This window comes from Netta rufina (genome assembly GCF_964035555.1).
Source record: "Netta rufina genome assembly, chromosome: 2".
NCBI lineage: Eukaryota > Metazoa > Chordata > Aves > Anseriformes > Anatidae > Netta > Netta rufina.
Genome location: NC_140124.1, coordinates 3,358,864 through 3,378,220, shown reverse-complemented (window position 1 = coordinate 3,378,220; position 19,357 = coordinate 3,358,864). Strand labels below are relative to the sequence as shown.

Sequence of the window (19,357 nt, the reverse complement as noted above, 5' to 3'; positions counted from 1 at the left end):
CTGACCCCCCACACCGCCCCAACTCGCCTTTTTGCAACCCCAAACCCTCTTTTTTTAATATATTTTAAAAAATCCTTTAAGCCCAGACCCCTCCACGGTGCCTCAGTTTCCCCCTCCGCGCTGCTCGCGGTGCTCGGTGGGGTCCCCCCGCGGGGGGTAGGGGGGGGAAAAAAGGGGGTCAGGGGAGGATCTTAGGGGATCGAAGGGGGTGACAGGAATAGGGGGGGGTCCCGAGGGGGGTGAGTAGAGGCCGGGGCCTGTCCCTTTAAGGGGGGGCAGCGGCGGCCCCAGCTGATGCTGCGGCTCCAATCAGCGGCCCAAGGGCTCTTGGCAGCCGGAGCCGCCGCCGCTCCGCATTCCTCCGTTCTTCCCAAAAGGGGCTAACATGGCGATGGGCAGGATGAGGTGAAGGAGCGAGGGAGGAGAGGAAGAGGAGAGGAAAAGGGGGGAGAGCAAAAAGGGCGAGAAAAAAAAAAGGCGGAGGGGAGAAAAAAAAAAAAGCCGAAAAAAAAAAAGGGGATAAGGGGAAGGGGGATGCGAGCAGGGCTGGCAGCGCGGTGATTCCCTCCTCCCTCCGGAAAGGGGAAGAAGCGAAAAAAAAAATAAATAATAATAATAAAAAAAAAGGCAGCAAAAAAAAGAAAAAGAAAAAAAAAAAGAAAAAGGAAAAAAAAGAAAAAGGAAAAAAAAAAAAAGAAAAAGGAAAAAAAAGCAGGGGAAAAAAGGCAGAAAAAAAAGAGGAAAAAAAGGAAAAGAAAAAAAAAAGCGTAGGAAAAAAGCGAAGGAGAAAAAGGCAAAAAAAAAAAAAAAAGCGAAGAAAAAAAAAAAGAGAGAAAAAAAGGCAAAGAAGAAAAGGCAAAGGGAAAAAAAAAAGGCAAAAGGGGAGAAAAAAAAAAAAAAAGCCACCAAGCCAGCAACCCACCCAACCCACCAGCTCCTTTTTTTTCATGGAGAGCACAAACCCCAGGCAAGCGGAGGAGGACCGGGACTCCTTTGCGCGGAGACCTTTGCATCAAAATGGTAGAGCCTGCGCCCCCCCTTTCCTTCCCCCCCCCTTTATTTTATTATTATTTTTTTTTTCCAGCCCCCCCTTTTCCTTCTCCGCCCCCCCCCCCCCCGGTTACTTTGCAGGGGCCCTCCCGCAACTTGCCCCGCTGGAGGCTTTTGGGGAGGGGGGGACCCTGGGGTGGGGGAGGCTCCAAGGGCGAGCTGGGGGCTGCTGCATCCCCCTTTTTGGGGGGGTTATGGGGTGAGGGGGGGCTGCGAGCATCTCACCCCCATTGCACCCTTCCAAAATGAGCCGGGGGAGCTGCTTTTTGGGGGGTTTTAATTTTTATTTGGGGGGGGGGGGAGGCTGCTGCATGGAGGCCCCCCCCCCCCCCCTCTCCGTGGAGCGCAGCGCGGAAGCGGTCTGCGTTTGGCTTTAATTGCGGGGTAATTAATGATAATAATTAATGAGGGCCACCCCCACATCGCACCCCGTTTGTATGGGGGTGCCCTGGGAGGTTTGGGGGGGGCAAGGAGGCAGGGAGGCTGCACCCCCCCCCCCCCCGGGGTGAGGCCCAGCACCCATGGGCTGGGGGGAGGCCGCTCGCCCTGCTTGGGGAGGGTGTGTGTGTGGGGGAGCTGGGATTATGGGGTTGTGGGGGGGGTACTGGGCAAAATGGGGGGGAACTGGGAAAGTTTGGGAGCCCTCTGAGGCCGGAGGATCCTGCGCGGCGCTGGGAGGCCCGGGGCTCCCTTCGGCCCTTTGGGTTCCCGGATGACTCCTTCATGTTGCCGAGCCCCCGCTGCGGGTGGGGGGCACCCAGCGGTGTGTCCCCCCCCCCCCCCCCCACCCCAAACCCAAACCTCACCCCTTAGGGAGCTGCTGCAGGGCTGCGCACCCCCCCCCCGCCTCACTGCAACACCCTGGCAAAACCCCCGTTTCCCTGCACGCCGTTTTTTTTTTTTTTTTTTTAAATAATAAATAAATAAAGTCATGAATAGCGATGATAATAGGAACGCGGCGCGGAGGTGCGTGGCGGTGACCTATTTTCGCCTGGCGGTGGTTTTCTTTTTGGGGAGGGGGCGGCGAGCAGGCCTCGAGGTGGAGGAAAGGGGGGGGGAAATCCCTCGGGATGTGCCCGGCGGCCTCGGTGTCCCCAAAAGCCAGCGGCTGTGGGGTTGCCCCCGTGCCCTGGCTCCGTGCCCGTCCTAACAGCCGGGGTCACCCGGGCGGCTTTTGGGACGCGGCGAGGGAAGCGCCGGCTTTGGATGTGCCGGGGGGGATGCTGGAGCCGGCCTCGGGCTCGTGAAATTCCTGCTGGCCTTAAATCTGGCCCTAAAACCGTGCCTGTGTCCCTCAGGATGGGTTTGGGAGGTTTCGGTGGTCCCCGGCGGTGCAGGTGGGGATGGAGACGCCGGAGCCCGGCGGGGTGGGGAGGGGGAAAAGTTGGGGACCTGAAATGTTTGTGCTCGGCGGAGGAAAAATCCTCCTTGTTGGAAGGAGGCTGCTTGGTTGGTCGGATTTTGGTTCCCGACCCGAGGTGCTGCCTTAGGGTTCGGGCTCGAATTGCCGGGGAGATCAGCGGTGAGAGCTGGGGGGGAGACCCCAAAGCCCCCATCCCACCCAGACAGGGTGCTACGGGAGCCTCAACGGAGGCAGGAGGCTGGGGTAGAGGCTGGCGAGGTGGGGGCAGCCCACCGAGAGCACCAATGAATTCGGGGACAAAAAGGATGGGTTCAGCATCGACCCGGTGCAGGATCCAGGCCCCGTTGGCGAGGCTGGGGCGCGTCCCCCACCCAGTTCCCTTCCATCCTCCAGCTGGGGACAGGTGGGGGCCTCGTCCCCGTGTCCCCACCGCTCCAACCACCTCATCCCGAGTTCGGACACGGGGAAGAACTGGGGGGGGCCTCGCATCATCGCTGGCCTCCCCGGCTGGGCAGGGAGGACGGAGGGAGCGGAGGAGGCCTGGTTGTTGAGGCCAGGTTTGGGGACGAGCTCGGGGAAGGGCTGCGCTCAACCTTTAACCACGGCGGCAATTTTGTGGTCTGGAGTCGGGCTCGGGGAGCGCCGCGGTGTTTTTTCGCCGGGGGAGAGCCAAATCCCAGAACCGCCGGGGCCGATCGGGGTGCGAGGCCAACCTCAGAGGCGTCGAGGGGTGTGGGGGCACCTGCGGGCCTCAGCTCCCACCTTCGAGGGTCGGGGAGCCTCGGTGGCACCCCCCAGCTTGTGGCACGGGGCAGGGTGACATTGCCACCCGCCGCCTTTCATTCCACAGGGCCTCATGGTGCTTGATTTTAGGGGAGACTTCAGCCTCTTCTCCTCCAATTCTGGGGCTGGGATGCAGGGGGACATCTGTGGGGTCCTGTAGAGGGGATGCTCGCCTGCTCCTCATCCCCGTGACCCCGGTGCAGGGCTCTGCGTGCCGCGGCCCGGCTCGTGCCAGCACCTCGCGCCGGGGCTGGGCAGCGGCTGGATCCGGCCCCTGGCGCAGCCGCTTGGCCGGCAGCCCGGCCGGGGAGGTTAGTGCTGGGGTTTGTCCTCGTTTCCTCCCTTCATCTTCCCTCCGCTTGTTTTTCTCGGGCTGGGGAGGGAGGCAGGAGGCAGCTTGGAGCGTCCGTGTGTCCCCCACACCCTCCTCTTCCTCTTTGGGGTCCCCTAATCCCCCCACAACCCCTCTGCACCTTGTGGCATGGGGCATGTCCCTGCCGTGGGGTCCCCTCCGCAGCACCGAGTTGATTTCAGCTCTGATTTGCAAGCAGCGGGTGCCGGGGGGACCCCACATCTCTGCCCATTTTTGGGGTCCCCCCGGCATCACCCCCATGATTGGGTTTCACCGTTTTTTTGGGGCCAACGGTCTGTCTGTCCCAAAGCATCGCTGTGGCTTTGCAGCTCCGTGCGCGAAAGAAAAGCAGAAGGACGCCCGGAGGGTTGAAAAAAAAATATAATTATTTTATTTTTTATTTTTTTTTAATAAAAATGTGCGAATGCAACCAGCCCTTAACCAGCAGCTCCGGCTCCCCTGCTCTAGGGCCCCTCAACCAGGCCTCTGTGCGAGGCCCAGCCCCGGGGCTGGGGGAAGGATCCGTCCCCGATCCCTTGCTCCAGGACCCGTCCCCGCTGCCCTCCAGGCTGCTCCCTGGAAATCGTCTTCGAACCAAAGCCATGAGGGGGAAAAGCAACCAAAGGGAGGGGAAAATCAGTCCCCAAAAGCAGCTGGCTGTCCCCAAAGAGAGCTAACGCGTTTCTCTGTTGGCTCCTTGGGGGCATGGAGGTGTTTTTTGGGGTGCCTGACACCCCAGGGTGGGACAGGCGCTGGGAACATCGCTCCACCATGGGTCTGGATGTGCTGAGCATCCTCGCCCAGCCAAAAATCATCCTGTACCCAAACCCAGGATGATGTAGGCGAGCCCAGCGACCCCTACAACCACCTCTGCCTCTACTCGGGGTGGCCTCGAGCATCTCCAAAGTTCCCAGCATCCTTCAAATCTCAGGGAAAACACAACCTAGGGAAGGGGACGGCGACGTGAAGCCCCGTCGGTGGTTTGGGGCCGTGCCCACCTCCCGGCCCTGCAGCACCCCGCGGGCGGGATGCCGGCCGCTGGGGCTCTGCCCGCCGGCAGCACGGCCGAGCTATTGTTTTCCCTTCCTGCTTGTTTTTCCGGACATCCTCGCGAAATCCTAAACCCCCCCTCGCAGCGGCTCCCGGCGAGGTCCCGCTCTGGGAGGGCACGCAGCGGGAGCGACGCTCCGGCAGCTTTTTGCCCCTTTTTATCCCCCAAAAATTGGGCAGGAGCGGCACCGGGAGGAGCTGGAGCCGTGCTGGAGGTAGGGGACAGGCGAGGGAGCGGCGCGGTGGGGAGAGCCTGTCCCATCGCCGGGCTTCCGTGCGTGGCCACGGTCCAAAATCTGGTGGCTTCTTGGGTATTTTGGGGATGTTTTGTGGCTTTTGGGGGTGTTTCTTGAGTTTTTGGTGCTATTTCTTGTTATTTTTCGGCTGTTTGTCCTCAAAATTGTTGTCAGGATTGTCTCATCGTGTTTGACATTACCTGGCCTCAAACCTACAAGGAGAGGCTGCAGGTCCCATCCGAGGGTGCTGGAGTTTGAGGGCAAATTTCATGGATCAAACCCCAAAGCATTGGCACTGGGGTCAGCATCGTTGTAGCGCTGCGCCTTTGCGTCGTTTAATTCTGAAAAAAAAATCTGGTTTTAATGCTTTTTTCCTTCCTCGAGCAGAAGTCTGAGCGTGCCGTTACGTAGGGATCCAGCAAAGCGCCTTCGTCCCCAAAATGCAGCGTGGCCCAAACTGAAAATAGGACGGGCCTTTAGATATAGATTTATTTTTTGATGAGCAAGGATAAACGGCGCCCCGAGCTCCTTATCAAAGCACTTTCCCTTCGTGCAATTTTAGTACTTAAGGCCAACGTTAAACGCTTCGGCGGGCGGAAATGATACCCGAAAGCCGGCTGCGGGTTTTCACGGGAGAGCTGAGTTTGGGGGATTTTCAGGGGGCTGAAAAACCTGAAGGAAATTCCCGGATTAGAGTCTCGCAGCCGCCTCTTGTGCTGCGGTGCGTGGGTGCAAGGGGGGGGGGTGTTTAAATAATAAGGACCTCCGTGGTCCTTGCTTCCTCGTGGTGGCCAAATTTGGGCTCCCCGCGGTCCATCCAGCGAGCATCAGCATTTGCGGTTCCCACCTCGCCCTTATCTCCTGCTCGCATCCTGGCTCCCGTGTCCAGCCAAGGGGCAGCAGCGAGATTGCTTTGAAGGGGAAGGAAGGAAACGGGGGCTTGTGCGCATAGAAAAAAAAATATAAAAATCATAAAAATAATAAAAAAAAAAATCCATTTCCATCACAAAGCCTGCGCGCGGAGGGCCCCCCGCTCGCCCCCAGCATCCTCCCCATGGGCTGTTTCAGCCGGGGCTTTGGCAAGGATGGTTGGAAATGCTCTTAAAATAGAGCCGGAGGGAAGCATCCGCGCGGGGGGGCCGGCTGCAGGCGCCGGCTGGCCCGGCGGGGTGGGGATTTCGTGGCCACGCCGCTTTCGAATAATCCTGACGGGGTTTTGGGGCTCGGTGGCAGCGCCGGGTGGTTTGGTGTTAGCCCCGGTTGGGTTTGGGAAGAGGGTGCGAGCGTCCTAAGGGATGGGGGGGGGCGCCCAAAATTGGGATGTGGGGTTGGGGACGCAACGTGGGGCTCGCTCCCACCACGTGGCACCATGTTGGGCCTCTTGCGAGGCTGAGCCCTATAGCCACCATCGAGCCAAGGCAGCGATGGCAAAAGCGGGGTTTTTCATGGAAATATCCACGTGTTTTTGCGGTTAACCCATGGGAAGGGGCTGTAGGATCGCCCCCTTTGTGCCAACGCGGCCCCCGGGGGGGGACTTTTGGGGACGAGGCGGGGATGTGACCCCCGCGGGCGCCTCGACGCCGCGGCTCGGGGCTTGGCTGGGGCGCCGGCTCTGGGCGAGAGCACGAAAGCATCTGAGAGCAATAAAGAGCAAAAACCCTCCCGCTGACAGGCCCGGGCTGAAGTCACCGGCGGGCCGCGGCCAAGACACGCATTGTCCTCGCCGCTGCTGGGACTGATTAGAGCCGCCTGGCAGGACCCGGCGTTGGGTGAGGGGTCAGCCCCTTTTTGCCAAAAACGCCTCGATCCGGAGTGAAAAGCCAGCTTTTTGTTTTCCAGGCTGGGCTGTGACGCCGTCCAGGGGACCCAATTTCCCCTGAATTGCCCCCGTTTCTCCGCCCGCGCACCTCTTGCCGGCCTCGTGGCGTCCAGCGGCGGGAGCCGGGCAAGGTGCACCCCGGCGTGGTGGATGCTGTAGGAAAAAACCTGAATTTAGGGGTTTTTGGAGCAAGATCAAGGCGGGAGAGTCCCTGGCAAGCAGCGAGGAGCTCGGTTGAGGGCTTGCTGTTTCTTCGACGTTCGTGGTGATTTTTGTTATATCATCTTTTGGCTATCCAGATTCCTCCCGTCGGCGCGTCGTTGGGGTTGGAAAACGGGGACGGACGGGTGGATGGGGGGACAGACGGGTGGCTGTTCCAGCTGGGATGCAGCATTTTGTCCCCAATACACCCACAAATCCTCCTTTTTCCACCTCCTTGCCCCGCTCCAGGCTGCAGAGCTGCATTTTTCCTCCTTTTCCCCAGGGCACGAGCGCTTGCTGGGGCTGCCCTGTGCCGGGACCGGGGAGCCGCTGGGTGGTTGCGGAGCAGAAATTCCGAGAAAATGAAAAAATTTAGCAGGGAGGAGGAGGGATGTTGTTTGTTTGTTGAGAAAACAAAGAAAACACCCATTTTTTATTATTCGAGCAGTTTTTTTTCATGCGCTTTTGCCTTTGGCTCGCAAAAAAAAAAAAAAAAGACAAACAAAGTGCGTCTTGCTGGAATCCTTCTGTTGATCAAGAACTGCCGTTTGTCCCAGAAGAAAAGTGTCAGCTGAGGAAGTCCCATGGAGCTGGAGGTGCAGGATGAAGCTGCCCCTCTGCCTCCATCACCGCACCGCATCCCTGCGGTGGGACCGGGCGCGTCCACGTGGCCGCATCCAGATCCCATCCGTGGAGGTCTCTTGGGTGCCCGGCATGGAAAGCAAGAAGGGAGCAAGGGGGAAGGAAATCTGGGGTCCCCGTGGGATGGGGGATGAGGATCCTGGGGGGTCTGTGCTGTGGAAAATGTTTGTGGGTTGAAATAAATACCAGGCAGCACCAGCAGTGGTGTTTGCAGCATCTCCCGGCTCAGGGCTGTAGCTCCCAGACTTGAGTTTTACCAGGTGCTGCCTTTCCCCGGGTAATTAAAAGGAACAAATGGGCAAAAAAGGGATAGAAAAAAATAAGTGTAGGTCATCCTGGTGAGTCCTGCTAAATTAACTGCCAGTGTGAGCTAGAACATGTAGTGGAATTCAGTAATTTCTTTCAAGGGGGGCTTGCTCGACCAGGATTTTGCTCGGGGTGGAGTAGGGCGAGGTGGTGGAAGAGCCGCCGGGTTCATCTGTGTCTGCCCCGACCTCATGGGAGAAACAAGAGGAGGAGGAGGTACAGCCCAGAGGCTGCTTTCTGGGCAGAAAAGCCACATTTGGGGGATTTCATGCAATTATGCTGTGGAAGTGGAGAGGTTTCAAGTCCTAATTTCTTCCTAGCTAGGGGGGATAGATCTCAGCCAGCGCCTAAAGTTGGTGAACATCCACCCCGGGGAACCCCATCTGATTCAGGAGGTTGAGGACGTGTGGAAGTGTCCCCTCTCCTGTGCTGCATCTTCTCTCCATGGGCTTGGAGGGCTGAGACCACCACATGGTGGTGGGGTGGTCGGGGTTCCTCCAGCCCACATTGAAGGACTTTTGGCAAGGGCTTGTGTAGCTTCAGCCTGCCCTTGCAGTGGGTTTTCTCCTCCTTGGTTGAGTCTGATGGACTCCGATGGGTGGTGGAACGGCGTGGTTGGGCCTGGTGGTGGGACTTCTTGTGTGGTAACTCCCAGAGTTTTTGGTTGGCATCTTCAAGCTAGGCCTGGTGGTGGAGCTTCTTGGTTGGTGACCCCAAAAGCAGTCTGGTGGGGGAGGGTTTGGGTTGGCATCTTCAAGCTGGGCCTGGTGGTAGAGCTTCATGGTTGGTGAATGCAAGTTTAGTCTGGTGGTGAAGCTTCTCAGTTGGCCTCTCTGACCTGGGACGTGTGGACAGGGATAGGTGGCGTGGCCGGGCAGGTCTTTTTTTTCCAGAGGAAAGAGCCTTCCTGAACGCTTTTATTTCCTTCCTCCCCACAGCTGATAGTCGAAAAGACGACTGACTACCCTTCGGCCGAGTACTCCCTGGTGGAGGATGTAGCCCTCCACTTCACGTGTTTGATGGACAGACTGAACGAGCAGCGCCTCTTTCAGCCGGACCTGTGCGACGTGGACATCGTGCTGGTGCAGCACAAGAGCATCTTCCCGGCGCACAAGGGGGTCCTGGCGGCCTACAGCCAGTTCTTCCACTCCCTCTTCACCCAAAACAAGCAGCTGCAGCGCGTGGAGCTCTCGCTGGAGGCCCTCACCTCCCAGGGCCTCCAGCAGATCCTCAACTTCATCTACACCTCCAAACTCCTCGTCAACTCCTGCAATGTGCAGGACGTGCTGAACGCGGCCGCCGTGCTGCAGATGAACAACATCGCCTCCTCCTGCCAGGACCTCCTCGACACGCGCTCGCTCAGCCTGGCCGCCGACATGGCCCTGCCCGCCGAGGGCTGCGCCGGCCCCCCGCCCTACTACTGCGAGATCAAGCAGGAGGTGGACGCCCCCCACCCCAAAATCTACGCCCGGGAAGGCAACGACCCCTACTCGGTGCGGGTGGAGGACGGGGCGGGCGGTGGGACGCTCCCCGCGGGGCCGGCCAAGCAGTACTACAAGGAGGAGAAGGACGGCGGCCCCGGAGCCGTGTGTAAGATGGAGGGTGAGGAATCCGAGGAGGACCTGGACAGCCAGGGCTCCTACAACCGGGAGCAGATCATCGTGGAGGTGAACCTCAACAACCAGACCCTCAACGTCTCCAAGGGGATGGAGGGGAAGGCGGCCGCCAGCGAGGCGGCCGTGATGGGGCGGCCCGACGGCGACGGGCGTGACACGGAGGAGGACGGGGAGGAGGAGAACGAGGAAGGGGAGGAGGAGGAGGAAGAGGAGGAGGACGCGGAGGTGGGGGAGGAGGAGGAGGAGGAGCACAGTGAGGAGGAAGACCTGGAGGAGACGACAGAAGAAGAGGAGGATGAAGATGACGACGAAGATGCATCGGAGGTGAAAAGAGAAAAGAGCGGGCAGCCTCGTAGGGGCAGCCGAGCATCCAAGGCCACCAAATCCACCATGGCCACCAGGTCGCAGGAGATGGCCAAGGCAGAAGAGGAGGAGGAGGAGGAAGAGGAAGGGCAGCGAGGGAGGAAGAGGAAGAAGGAGCAGGACGGGCTGGGCCAGAAGGTGAAACTGGAGGAGAAGCAGCACTACCCGTGCAAGAAATGCCCCCGAGTCTTCAACAACCGCTGGTACCTGGAGAAGCACATGAACGTCACGCACAGCCGCATGCAGATCTGCGACAAGTGCGGCAAGCGCTTCCTCCTCGAGAGCGAGCTGCTGCTGCACCACCAGACCGACTGCGAGAAGAACATCCAGGTGAGCCACCATCCCATTTTCGGGGGGACATCCCACCACGATGGGCATCCCAGCACAGGGATGGACATCCCACCGTGATGGGACATCCCACCTAGCATGGAGAACGTGTTCCCGGGGTCTACACCCCGGGAAGGGCTCCTGCTCAAAAATACTTTTGACCTTGCTGATGGCACGTGGTGGACAGGAGGGACTCTAGCTTCTCCCGTGACTCATATTTAGGCTTGGGGGTTCCCACGGTAGCAGGGGACTGGTGGATTAGTGCTGGGGGACTGTGGTTTCCCCTGGCCAGCTGGGTGGAAATGGGGAGTAACTTCAGGGGAGTTATTTTTTCTTTGGGTTTATTCAGTTAATCTGCATAAAATGTTGCGAGCCCCTAATGGAGAAGCACTCCAGCCGGTTCCACCCAGGCTTAAAGCAATTTAGCTTAATTCAAAGAATTGCTGACACGAGCTGAAGTGGTTGTAATCTGCCTTTTGTGCTCGTTAGCTCGCGTATTAGGAAATTTCTGAACCCACTTGACATTTGCGCGTGGCTCGGGCATGGCGTGCCCTTCACCTAGAGCTAACGGGATCTTCGTCTGCATGTGCAAATGGCCTCTGTTAAATCAGTTTTGGGGGAATAGATAGCTGTCCTGGTTGAGCAGCAAAATTACACATTCCTGCAGAGCCCTCCAACTTCTCTTCTAATCCCCAGTGACCAGTTTTGCACAATGCCACTGCTACAGGTGAAATAAATCGTGTCTTCTGTAGGGCTTTGCACGTCATCCTTCCCATCAAAGGATGGGATTTTGAATGGTCTGGCAGCCCTCCTAGGTGAAGGGAACACAGCCCAGGTGCTACTGGAGTCCGTTAAGGCTTGTATCCCAAATAAAACGGGTGATGAAGCCTTTTGGGGCATCTTTCTGAGAAATTCACCGGGCTGAAGCTGCTTTTTATGGATATGTTTGTGTTCCCTGGCCCGGGACCAGTGAGAGCATCTCCAACACCCCCTGCCCGTGGGGTTGTGGCTGGTTTGGAGCCTGTCGTAAAGCAATTCAAAACGGGTTTTCCCAGAGCGTTGCTTCGTGCTCTTCTGCTTTCCTTCCAGATGACATGGGGCTATCATCCTCCACCTCATTGCTTTTTTTTTTTTCCTCTCCCCTTTTTATCCCCTTTCCAGGTGATTTCAGAATAGGGTGAACCGCAGCTGCCCCTGTGGTGACTTCCCTCTGTGCAAAGCGTGGCTCATTACCTTTCACTTAGTGAGGCGTTTTAAATTTTATAAATAGAAGCCAAATTCACTCAATTTACTCCGACAATATTGAATAACTTTATTAATATACCGTGGAATTGTTTCTGGATGGAAATGAGATTTTTTTTTTCAACTCTATACCTATACGGGACAGGTTTTATTTCTTTTTTTTTAACCACGTCCGTGGAGGGACTTTTCCTCTTATTCCATTCGTGTCAGGTGCTCTCTTTTGCTGACTAGTCCCCAAATCTCACCCATGAGCTTTGCTCCCTGCGAACCTTTCCCATCGTCACCTATGGCCCTGCAGGCTCCGTAAGCGGCTTTCTGGCCACCTGAGGAAAGATTCAGCCTTCGCTTTGTCACGTTGGTTCTCTGAATCTCTTTTGGCTGTCTCCAGTGTGGTTTTCCTCTTAACTTGCCAGAATTGATCTTATTTGCCTTGTCTTTTGCCTGAGGGTGCAGGGCTCTGCCCTCGAGGCAGCTCGGTGGCAGCCGGGGGCTTCCCTTCATCTCCCGCTTTCTCTCTCTCTTTAATTTTAATATTTCCCTGCAGCCTTTTCCTTTTTAAGCGGAGGAATGTGGAAGTTGTCCTGAAACATCTCTTAGAGCAGAGATAAAACTGTTCCGATCTGTAGAAATATTTACTTAGAAACTGCAAAGCTCAGAGGACTGCTCGTGCTGCAATTCGGGCCTGCCAAGATGAAGGAAGGCGAGCGCTGGGAACGCCTCCGTGACCCTCGTCGTGCCTCCCAGGCACCTAAATATAAATAGAGACACTGTGACTACATGACATAACAGTGTATTTTCCACGGTGCTGCAGCCTCATTCAGTGCAAAATTTGGATGAAGCCCATCAATGAGCTCCTTGGGGTGGGAGGAGGAGGTCGAGGCTGCGTTATCTGCGCTTCTTCAGGCCCCGCTGTGAATCCCTAGGGGTTTGCTTGGCTGTGCTGTTGCCAGATGCCTCCTAGGCATCAATTAATTATTTTTCTCAACACACCAGCGAGCTGAAGAGACTCTGGGCCTGGTTGTACAAGAGGAGGATGAGTATCCATGTGCATTGGGGCTCAGTAAACAGTTTTGCCCCGATTTAGGCCATTCCCAGCCCTCCCTCATACAGGGATGTGAGCTGAGCTCGTGTGGTAGCCATGGGCACATGGTGAAAAGCCAACTGCAGCCTGTGCCAGAAGTGAAAAAACAGGTCCTGACAGCCAAGGTTACAGCTTTTTCTGGCCATTTTCTGAGAAACATCAAACTTGGTGGAGCAGGAAGGAATCTCTACCATAACTTCAAGGGGGAGACTTTGCATGTGCTTAAAAACGTCTCGGCGTGGCGTTGTGTTGTGCAAGTGAACAGGTTTTGGGGTCTGCTTTGGTCCCGGTTTTGGGGTCTGCTTTGGTCCATTAATGACTGTTATCTGAGTTAATGGGTATTAATGGAGTTGTGGGGATTAATGGATGTTTTCAGAATTTATGGATATTAATAGAATTTGGGGGATTTTCAGAGAACTCATTTCGTGCTAAAGTATCCAGAATACCTGCCAAGGACTGAAGTCATGCTGCCCTAGCTTGGGCCTTTCTTTTTTCCCCATATTCCTTGCAGCCTCCTAATGCTGAGATTGAGGGGTTTTTTTTTGGATATAAGGTCTTCATTGTGTTCAAGCAGGAAAGCCCCAGTTGGGTGTGAGCCCCTGGTGCAGGAGGCAATGGGTATGCGAGAATTGTCGCATTCTCCCTTGGAAAGGCATCACCCTCTTCCCCATCCAATGGACAGAAATTTGAGTTTTGGAGGTTTTGAAGCAACAAGGTCTGGAGCAGACTTGGTGGTGTTATGTTGGCTGCAGGTTTTGTTGATGACGTTGTCTTTCAACGAAGCAAAACCCCAAATGTGGCCATGCCTCGGGACGTTCCCCTGCCTCCCTGCCCAGCCCCTCTCTCGTTGCAGTGCGTGACGTGCGGGAAGGGCTTCAAGAAGCTCTGGTCGCTCCACGAGCACAACAAGATCGTCCACGGCTACGCTGAGAAGAAGTTCTCCTGCGAGATCTGCGAGAAGAAGTTCTACACCATGGCCCACGTGCGCAAACACATGGTTGGTGAGTGCAGGAGGCATTGGGGCCACAGGAAGTCTCCTTAGGGTGCTCGTCTGGCATTCCCATGATGAAGAGCATTTTTCTATTTCTGCCGTGTTGGGAATTTGGGGCTGGGTTAACTCTTGGTGAGCTTTCTAACGGCAAGCTGAGGCATTGAGATTTGCCTTTTTTTATCCTGCGGTGCTGGGTGGTTAATGCTGAGCATGTGCCTGCTCTGTTCAGCTTGCTTTTGGAGCAGGCACGGCACCGGGGAATCTCATTTATTTCATTTAACCAGAAAAAAAAAGACCTCAGAAGTGATCAAAGGAGGGTTTGAAGTGTAACCATCCTTCCCTTGTAAAAGAGGATGAGCCTGCGCCAGTGCTGGGCTTTGAAAAGCAAACTGCACATGGCCGTGGCGGTTACGTCCCTCAGGCTGGCTGCTGCTCCAGGCACCAAAAAGGACCAAAAAAGGGATTTTTTTTGCAGGCAGTGAGGGAGGTGTCCCACACTGGGTTGTTTTAAGGAGAACTCTGGAGGACAGGGTGCTGTTGGTGAGCCCCAGGATGTGCTCACGGGTGGCATGGTGCTGCCGTGCACCTCTCAAGATGTTTTTGGGTTGACAGTGGTTGGGTGATTGTGGGATTTGGGGATCTTGGGACTGTTGGAGGTGGATGTGCGGGGAGGGTGCATGACGCTGCTCGCCTCCGCTGCAGCTCACACCAAGGACATGCCCTTCACCTGTGAGACCTGCGGGAAGTCCTTCAAGCGCAGCATGTCCCTCAAGGTCCATTCGCTGCAGCACTCGGGGGAGAAGCCTTTCAAATGCGAGGTAAGGTCCCTTCCCTGGGAAGTCATTTTTTTGTGTTACTTTAGGCGGAAAAAAATTATTTTTGTGCCGCTCCCACACGCTGGTGATTGGGCAGAGTTGGGACGGGACGCGGGGGTGTTTGAGGTGCTCAGTGTCCGCTCGTCCTCGCCCTGCAGAACTGCAACGAGCGCTTCCAGTACAAGTACCAGCTGCGCTCCCACATGAGCATCCACATCGGGCACAAGCAGTTCATGTGCCAGTGGTGCGGCAAGGACTTCAACATGAAGCAGTACTTCGACGAGCACATGAAGACACACACAGGTGAGAGAGAGCTCCTGGCTTGTGGGATGGGGTGGCGATGGGGTGCGGGTGGGTGGCGCGGGTGGGGTTGGATGATCGCCTCTTTCTCAACCCGTGCACCCCTCCCCAACGCAGGCGAGAAGCCCTACATCTGTGAGATCTGCGGGAAGAGCTTCACCAGCCGCCCCAACATGAAGCGGCACCGCCGGACCCACACGGGAGAGAAGCCCTACCCCTGCGACGTCTGCGGCCAGCGCTTCCGCTTCTCCAACATGCTCAAAGCCCACAAGGAGAAATGTTTCCGCGTCAGCAACCCCCTGGCTTCGGACACGGCCGCCCCCCAGCCCGCCGCCAGCCCGGCCCCGCTGCCCCCCGGCCCCGGCGTCTCCCCGCTGCCGCTGCTTCATCCCCTCCCACAGAGCCTCCCTCCTCCTCCTCACCTACCGCCCCCGCCTCCCCTCTTCCCCGCGGGGAGGATAAATTCCAATAACAACTAGGTGCCCCCAAACGCCCTGCACAGACTGCTCTGCCCTTCGGAAATGCCCGGGGAGCCGTGGCTTTGCTTGCTCTCTACCCCCCTTCCTCCTCATTTTGGGGTTGTTTTGGTGGGTTTTATTTTATTTTATTTTATTTTGTTTTCATTTTCTTGCCCGTAAAGCCTTTTTTTTTTTTTTTTTTTTTTTTTTGTGGAGAGGGGGAGCTGGGGGAAGCCCCTGAGGAGCGTGGATGCTGGGGGTGGGGGGAACCGTCCGTAAAGGTGCAGATAAAAGGCATCGCTCTCCGTTTTGTCCCAGCCATCAGCCCCCGTGCAGTCTTCCACCAGCAATCCCCGTTATTGGGAAAACAGGGAAGGGAAGCCTCTCCCAAAGGGATTTTTCCCACCAGGAGATGGTGATTCAACCCAACGAGGGGACGGATGCCGACGTGCAGGTTCCATCGGCTCCGTCCCCAGCTGGGCTGCTCGTCCCGACCCTCCCCGGCTTGCCCTTTCCCCACGCATCGGCTTCATCTCCATGCCAAGAGGGCTGTGGGGCACGGAGGGACACGATGCTGCGCCATCCTGGGTGCCAGCACTTCCGTATTTATAAGCAGAAATCTAGCTAGTGGTGCTTGAATCCCTGTACTGTAAAGCTGGTCTTTAATCAGGCCCTTTCCCCGAGAGTTGAGGTGGGCACCGTGCAAGAGCTTCCCGCTGGCCCTGGTGGCCTTTGGCGAGTAGATGTCCCCGATGGAGAGCCATCAGCAGCCCTCGCCTCGTCTTCCTGCCCCGACACAGGTTTTCCTCCCCGATAGGCAAAAGCACAAACACCGGTGCTGTGTCCTGGGGCATCAGCAGCCAGCTGCCCCTTTGGTTTTGGGGGTTTTGGGGGGTTTTCTTCTGGTCCCAGTGAGAGCCGGCTTGCTGGGGATGCTCTGGAGTTTGCAGGGTGGCTTTGGAGGAGCTCAGATGGCCTCGGGACCCGTGGGAGGGTGGCTCCGGGATGGAGGAGCGGGACGCAGCCCGTTCTCGGCAGAATCAGCCCAGAATAGTGCCTTAACAATTCGAATAAACCCCTGACCCATGGGGGAACTCCAGGCTGGGAGCTGCTGGGTCTCATCCCAAGGATTAGACCCTGGTCAGCCCGTTGACGTCCCATCCTCCAACTTCTTGCCATGCCAGGAAAGCCCACGTTGCTCTACCAAGCTTCCCATCCCCGTAGGGTTGGCAGCCCCTTGAGGGGACCCCGATGTGCCCGTGTTGTCCCAAAAAGGGCTGTAGTTGGCTCAGTGTTGCCCCACGGTGTGGGTTAGCACCTTTCCGGCCACCTTGTCCTTGCGTGTTCCTCTCCCAGTGAGCTGAATGATGTTGAAGTTGAGCTGGTCTTGGATTTCACTTTTTCAGCCTGGCTTCATGCCAGCGGGGGAGAAGAGGAATTGTGGTGGGGAGCGGCAAAGCCAGGAAGGTTTTGTCTTTTTTTTTTTTTTTGTCGGACGCCGGGGGTCCAAGGTGGGTCTCTTGCTGCTGTGATTTACCTTGGGGTGTCACGCGTTGATCTGACCATGTCTTCATGGTCTCTCTGCCCAGGAAAATGCCCCTGGTCTGGGTCGGGGTGAGCTGGGAGCACCGCAGAGCCCCCAGCCCGGGCAGAGAGGTGCCAGGCAAGAAGTGGGGCTCGTTGCAGCTGCCCAGGCCAGCAGATGTGTGTGGATGTGGTCAGGTTGTGGAGGAGGTCTGGTGGTGGTTAAGGAGGTAGAGAGGACACTGCAGGAGCCCTTTCTCATTCACACCTCGGTCTGGGCAGTGTTGGGGTGCTGGGGAGGGTGATCCACGCCTGGCTCTGCGCAAAGTCTTTGCATTTCATCTCCTGGACCAAGCCAGCAAAGCGCTTGGGCACTTCTAAACCTGCCCCCCTGTAGCCAGGAGAGCTCATCCATGTGCTCAGGAGCTCTGCTGGATGGGGTTATGCAGGGCCAGCAGCCTCAGTGGGACAGGGGAGAGCCCGCTCTCCCCTTCTCCAGCTCCCACCTGTGAGGGACACGGGCTCTCGGTTCTTGGGGCCATTGGCTTTTTGAAGGGACCATGACCCAGCCTGGAAAGTAATTGCTTTGGAGGCACTTTCAGTGATACCCTTGGAGATGTTGGAGGGCCTCAGTAGGGTGGTCCATGCTGTCTCCTCCTTCTCTGCCTTCCAGACCCCTTCCCCTTGAGCTCCCTTGGGTTTCTTTCCCCTTGCACTCGGCATTGAGACAGGACGGGAGCCCGCACCCCAAGGAGACTTCACCTTGCCTGTATGGTCTTCTGTGACGGAGCCCATCAGCCTGCCTGCCTGGCAGACTTCTCCCCCCAAGTAAATCCCTACACCAACGCATGCCCCCTTGTACCGCTCTCCTGGAGGTGGCTTTCCCCATCCCTGCCCCAGCTCTTCCTCTCCCAGCGAGGACCTGTCCCGCTCAGATGTCACCAGGAGATGACAGCTCCTCCTCAAGGCTGATGAAGCCGCCTTGGGCTCAGGTGGGAAGAGTTGGCCCTCAAAAAACTTCCTGGTCCATGGAAAACCCAACAACTGCTCTCAACCACCTCCAGTCCCCTTCGAGAGCCTGCCCGGAGAGCCGCTTGGAGACGTCGAGATGTGACCATGCACACAGCACTTTGGAGAACCAGATCCCTGCTGCTCCCTCCCCTCTCCGAGGCCTGGGCAGCTCCCAGGAGTCCTACACAGCCTCCGAGCCCTTTTGTCTACGCCCTGACTCAGTCCCGATGTGTCTCGTCGTGTCTGGTTTTCATTAACGTACTAAGAGCTCAAACGAGTCGCTCCCACAGCGCCTCGTCCCACATCCACCCCGGTCAGCCCCCGTCGGCCCCCGTTGGGTTAGACAGGGCGGAGGAGTTGGGTCCGTTGTTTTCAAGCTTTTTATATTTTATTTTATTATTATTATTATTATTTTTTAACTCTTGCACCTTAATCTCTCACATCCCTTCTTCGACAGACCGTGAGGGTGGAGAGGGGCTTGGTTTCCATCGCGCCTACCCGCGAGCAGACCGCAAGGCAACGGACCTGGCGGCGTTTTGGGTTTTCTTTTCCCTTTGCTTTGAACTCTGGGGAGGGAGGGAGCCACGCAGGGAGGGTTGTTTTTGTTTTTCTATATCCCAGGAGCCTGGTAGCACAGACCAGTTAGCCTCATAATGCCCATGAGGTACGGCTGGCCCTTCGGACCACAGCCATAACCCAAGCGCGGTGGGAAGGTGATGGGTGGACGGACAGTGGGAGGGAACGGCTGTGACAGTGCAATAGAGACGAGCATCCGCTGCTAGACAACTCCACTGATTAAACTCTTGGTTCGCCTGAAGTCAAGAGGGAAGGACAGATGGACAGACGCCCTTGGTTCACACGGACGGAGAGAGCTTCCCCGCACGCAGCCCCGCTTAATGACACGCAACCACGACGGAGTTGGGTCGAACTCACGAAGGAAGAAAATTGTTGAAAAACAGGAACAAAAAAAAATAAGAAAAAATAAGAACAACCTCGGTAGCACGGAACTTGAAGGAAACGAACGAAACCCCAAGCACTTGCCTCAAAACTAGTTTCTCATGCCTGGTGTTCGGCTCTGTATTATTTTGCGGCATTCAGTACCGGTTGCCCAAACATGCCAAGTTAAAGAGTGTATCGGTGGCTCTACTAGTGTGAACAACCTAAACGAAGCACTTTATTCTGTATAGATAAGGGAAGACGGGGAGGGAAGGGGAAGCGTGGATGCTTTTCGGAAGCGTCTTAAGTAATGTTCTAGGAAATGTATTATTATTATTATTATTACTTTTTTTTTTTTTTATGACCATGTGTAATCAATATATGTTTATCTTTAACGCCAAGTACAGCAGTTACTCTCTTTGGGACGGTGTGAGGAGGGGGAGGCTGAGGCTGCCGGTTTAGCCCATCGTCACGGGGCCACCGGGGCAAGGCTGCAGGAACGGGCGACTCTTGCTGTGGTCTTGGCCCCGTTGATTGTCCGGGAGGTCCCAAGAGGTGCTTCAAAGCTGCCTTCCAGGGCACAGCTCACAGCCAGCCTTGGCACCGCGGCCCCATCCCGAGCCATCTTCTGCCTGGGGGTGCTGGAGCTGCTCTCTGGGCCACCGTCGAGCAAGACGAGCCACGGCGGGCTGTTCGGGGGTGTCCCTAGAGGCCATGGTCCTTGGCCGTGCTTTGAAACCTGCTTTTGGCCTCTCACCAAGGCACGTTCAGGGGTCGCTGAGCTCTGGAAGTGGTGAGAGGACAGAACCGGGCCTATCCACCGCGTTCTCCCAGTCTGGAAGTGTTACGACTGTTACCAAAGAGGTTGCAAAGTGGAAGGACTGAATCAAT

General features: G+C 56.7%; 1 protein-coding gene across 1 annotated transcript; it reads left to right on the top strand.

Annotated features, from left to right (window-relative positions):
* Nucleotides 1-856: 856 nt before the first annotated feature.
* Nucleotides 857-15,016, top strand: ZBTB47 (zinc finger and BTB domain containing 47; the record flags this gene model as incomplete). Its single annotated transcript, XM_084306971.1, has 6 exons — nucleotides 857-1,020; nucleotides 8,741-10,111; nucleotides 13,285-13,432; nucleotides 14,125-14,240; nucleotides 14,396-14,540; nucleotides 14,655-15,016. The coding sequence occupies exons 1-6, from the start codon at nucleotides 1,018-1,020 to the stop codon at nucleotides 15,014-15,016; spliced, it is 2,145 nt and encodes a 714-aa protein (XP_084163097.1). The 5' UTR covers nucleotides 857-1,017.
* Between the last annotated feature and the right edge of the window lie 4,341 nt (nucleotides 15,017-19,357).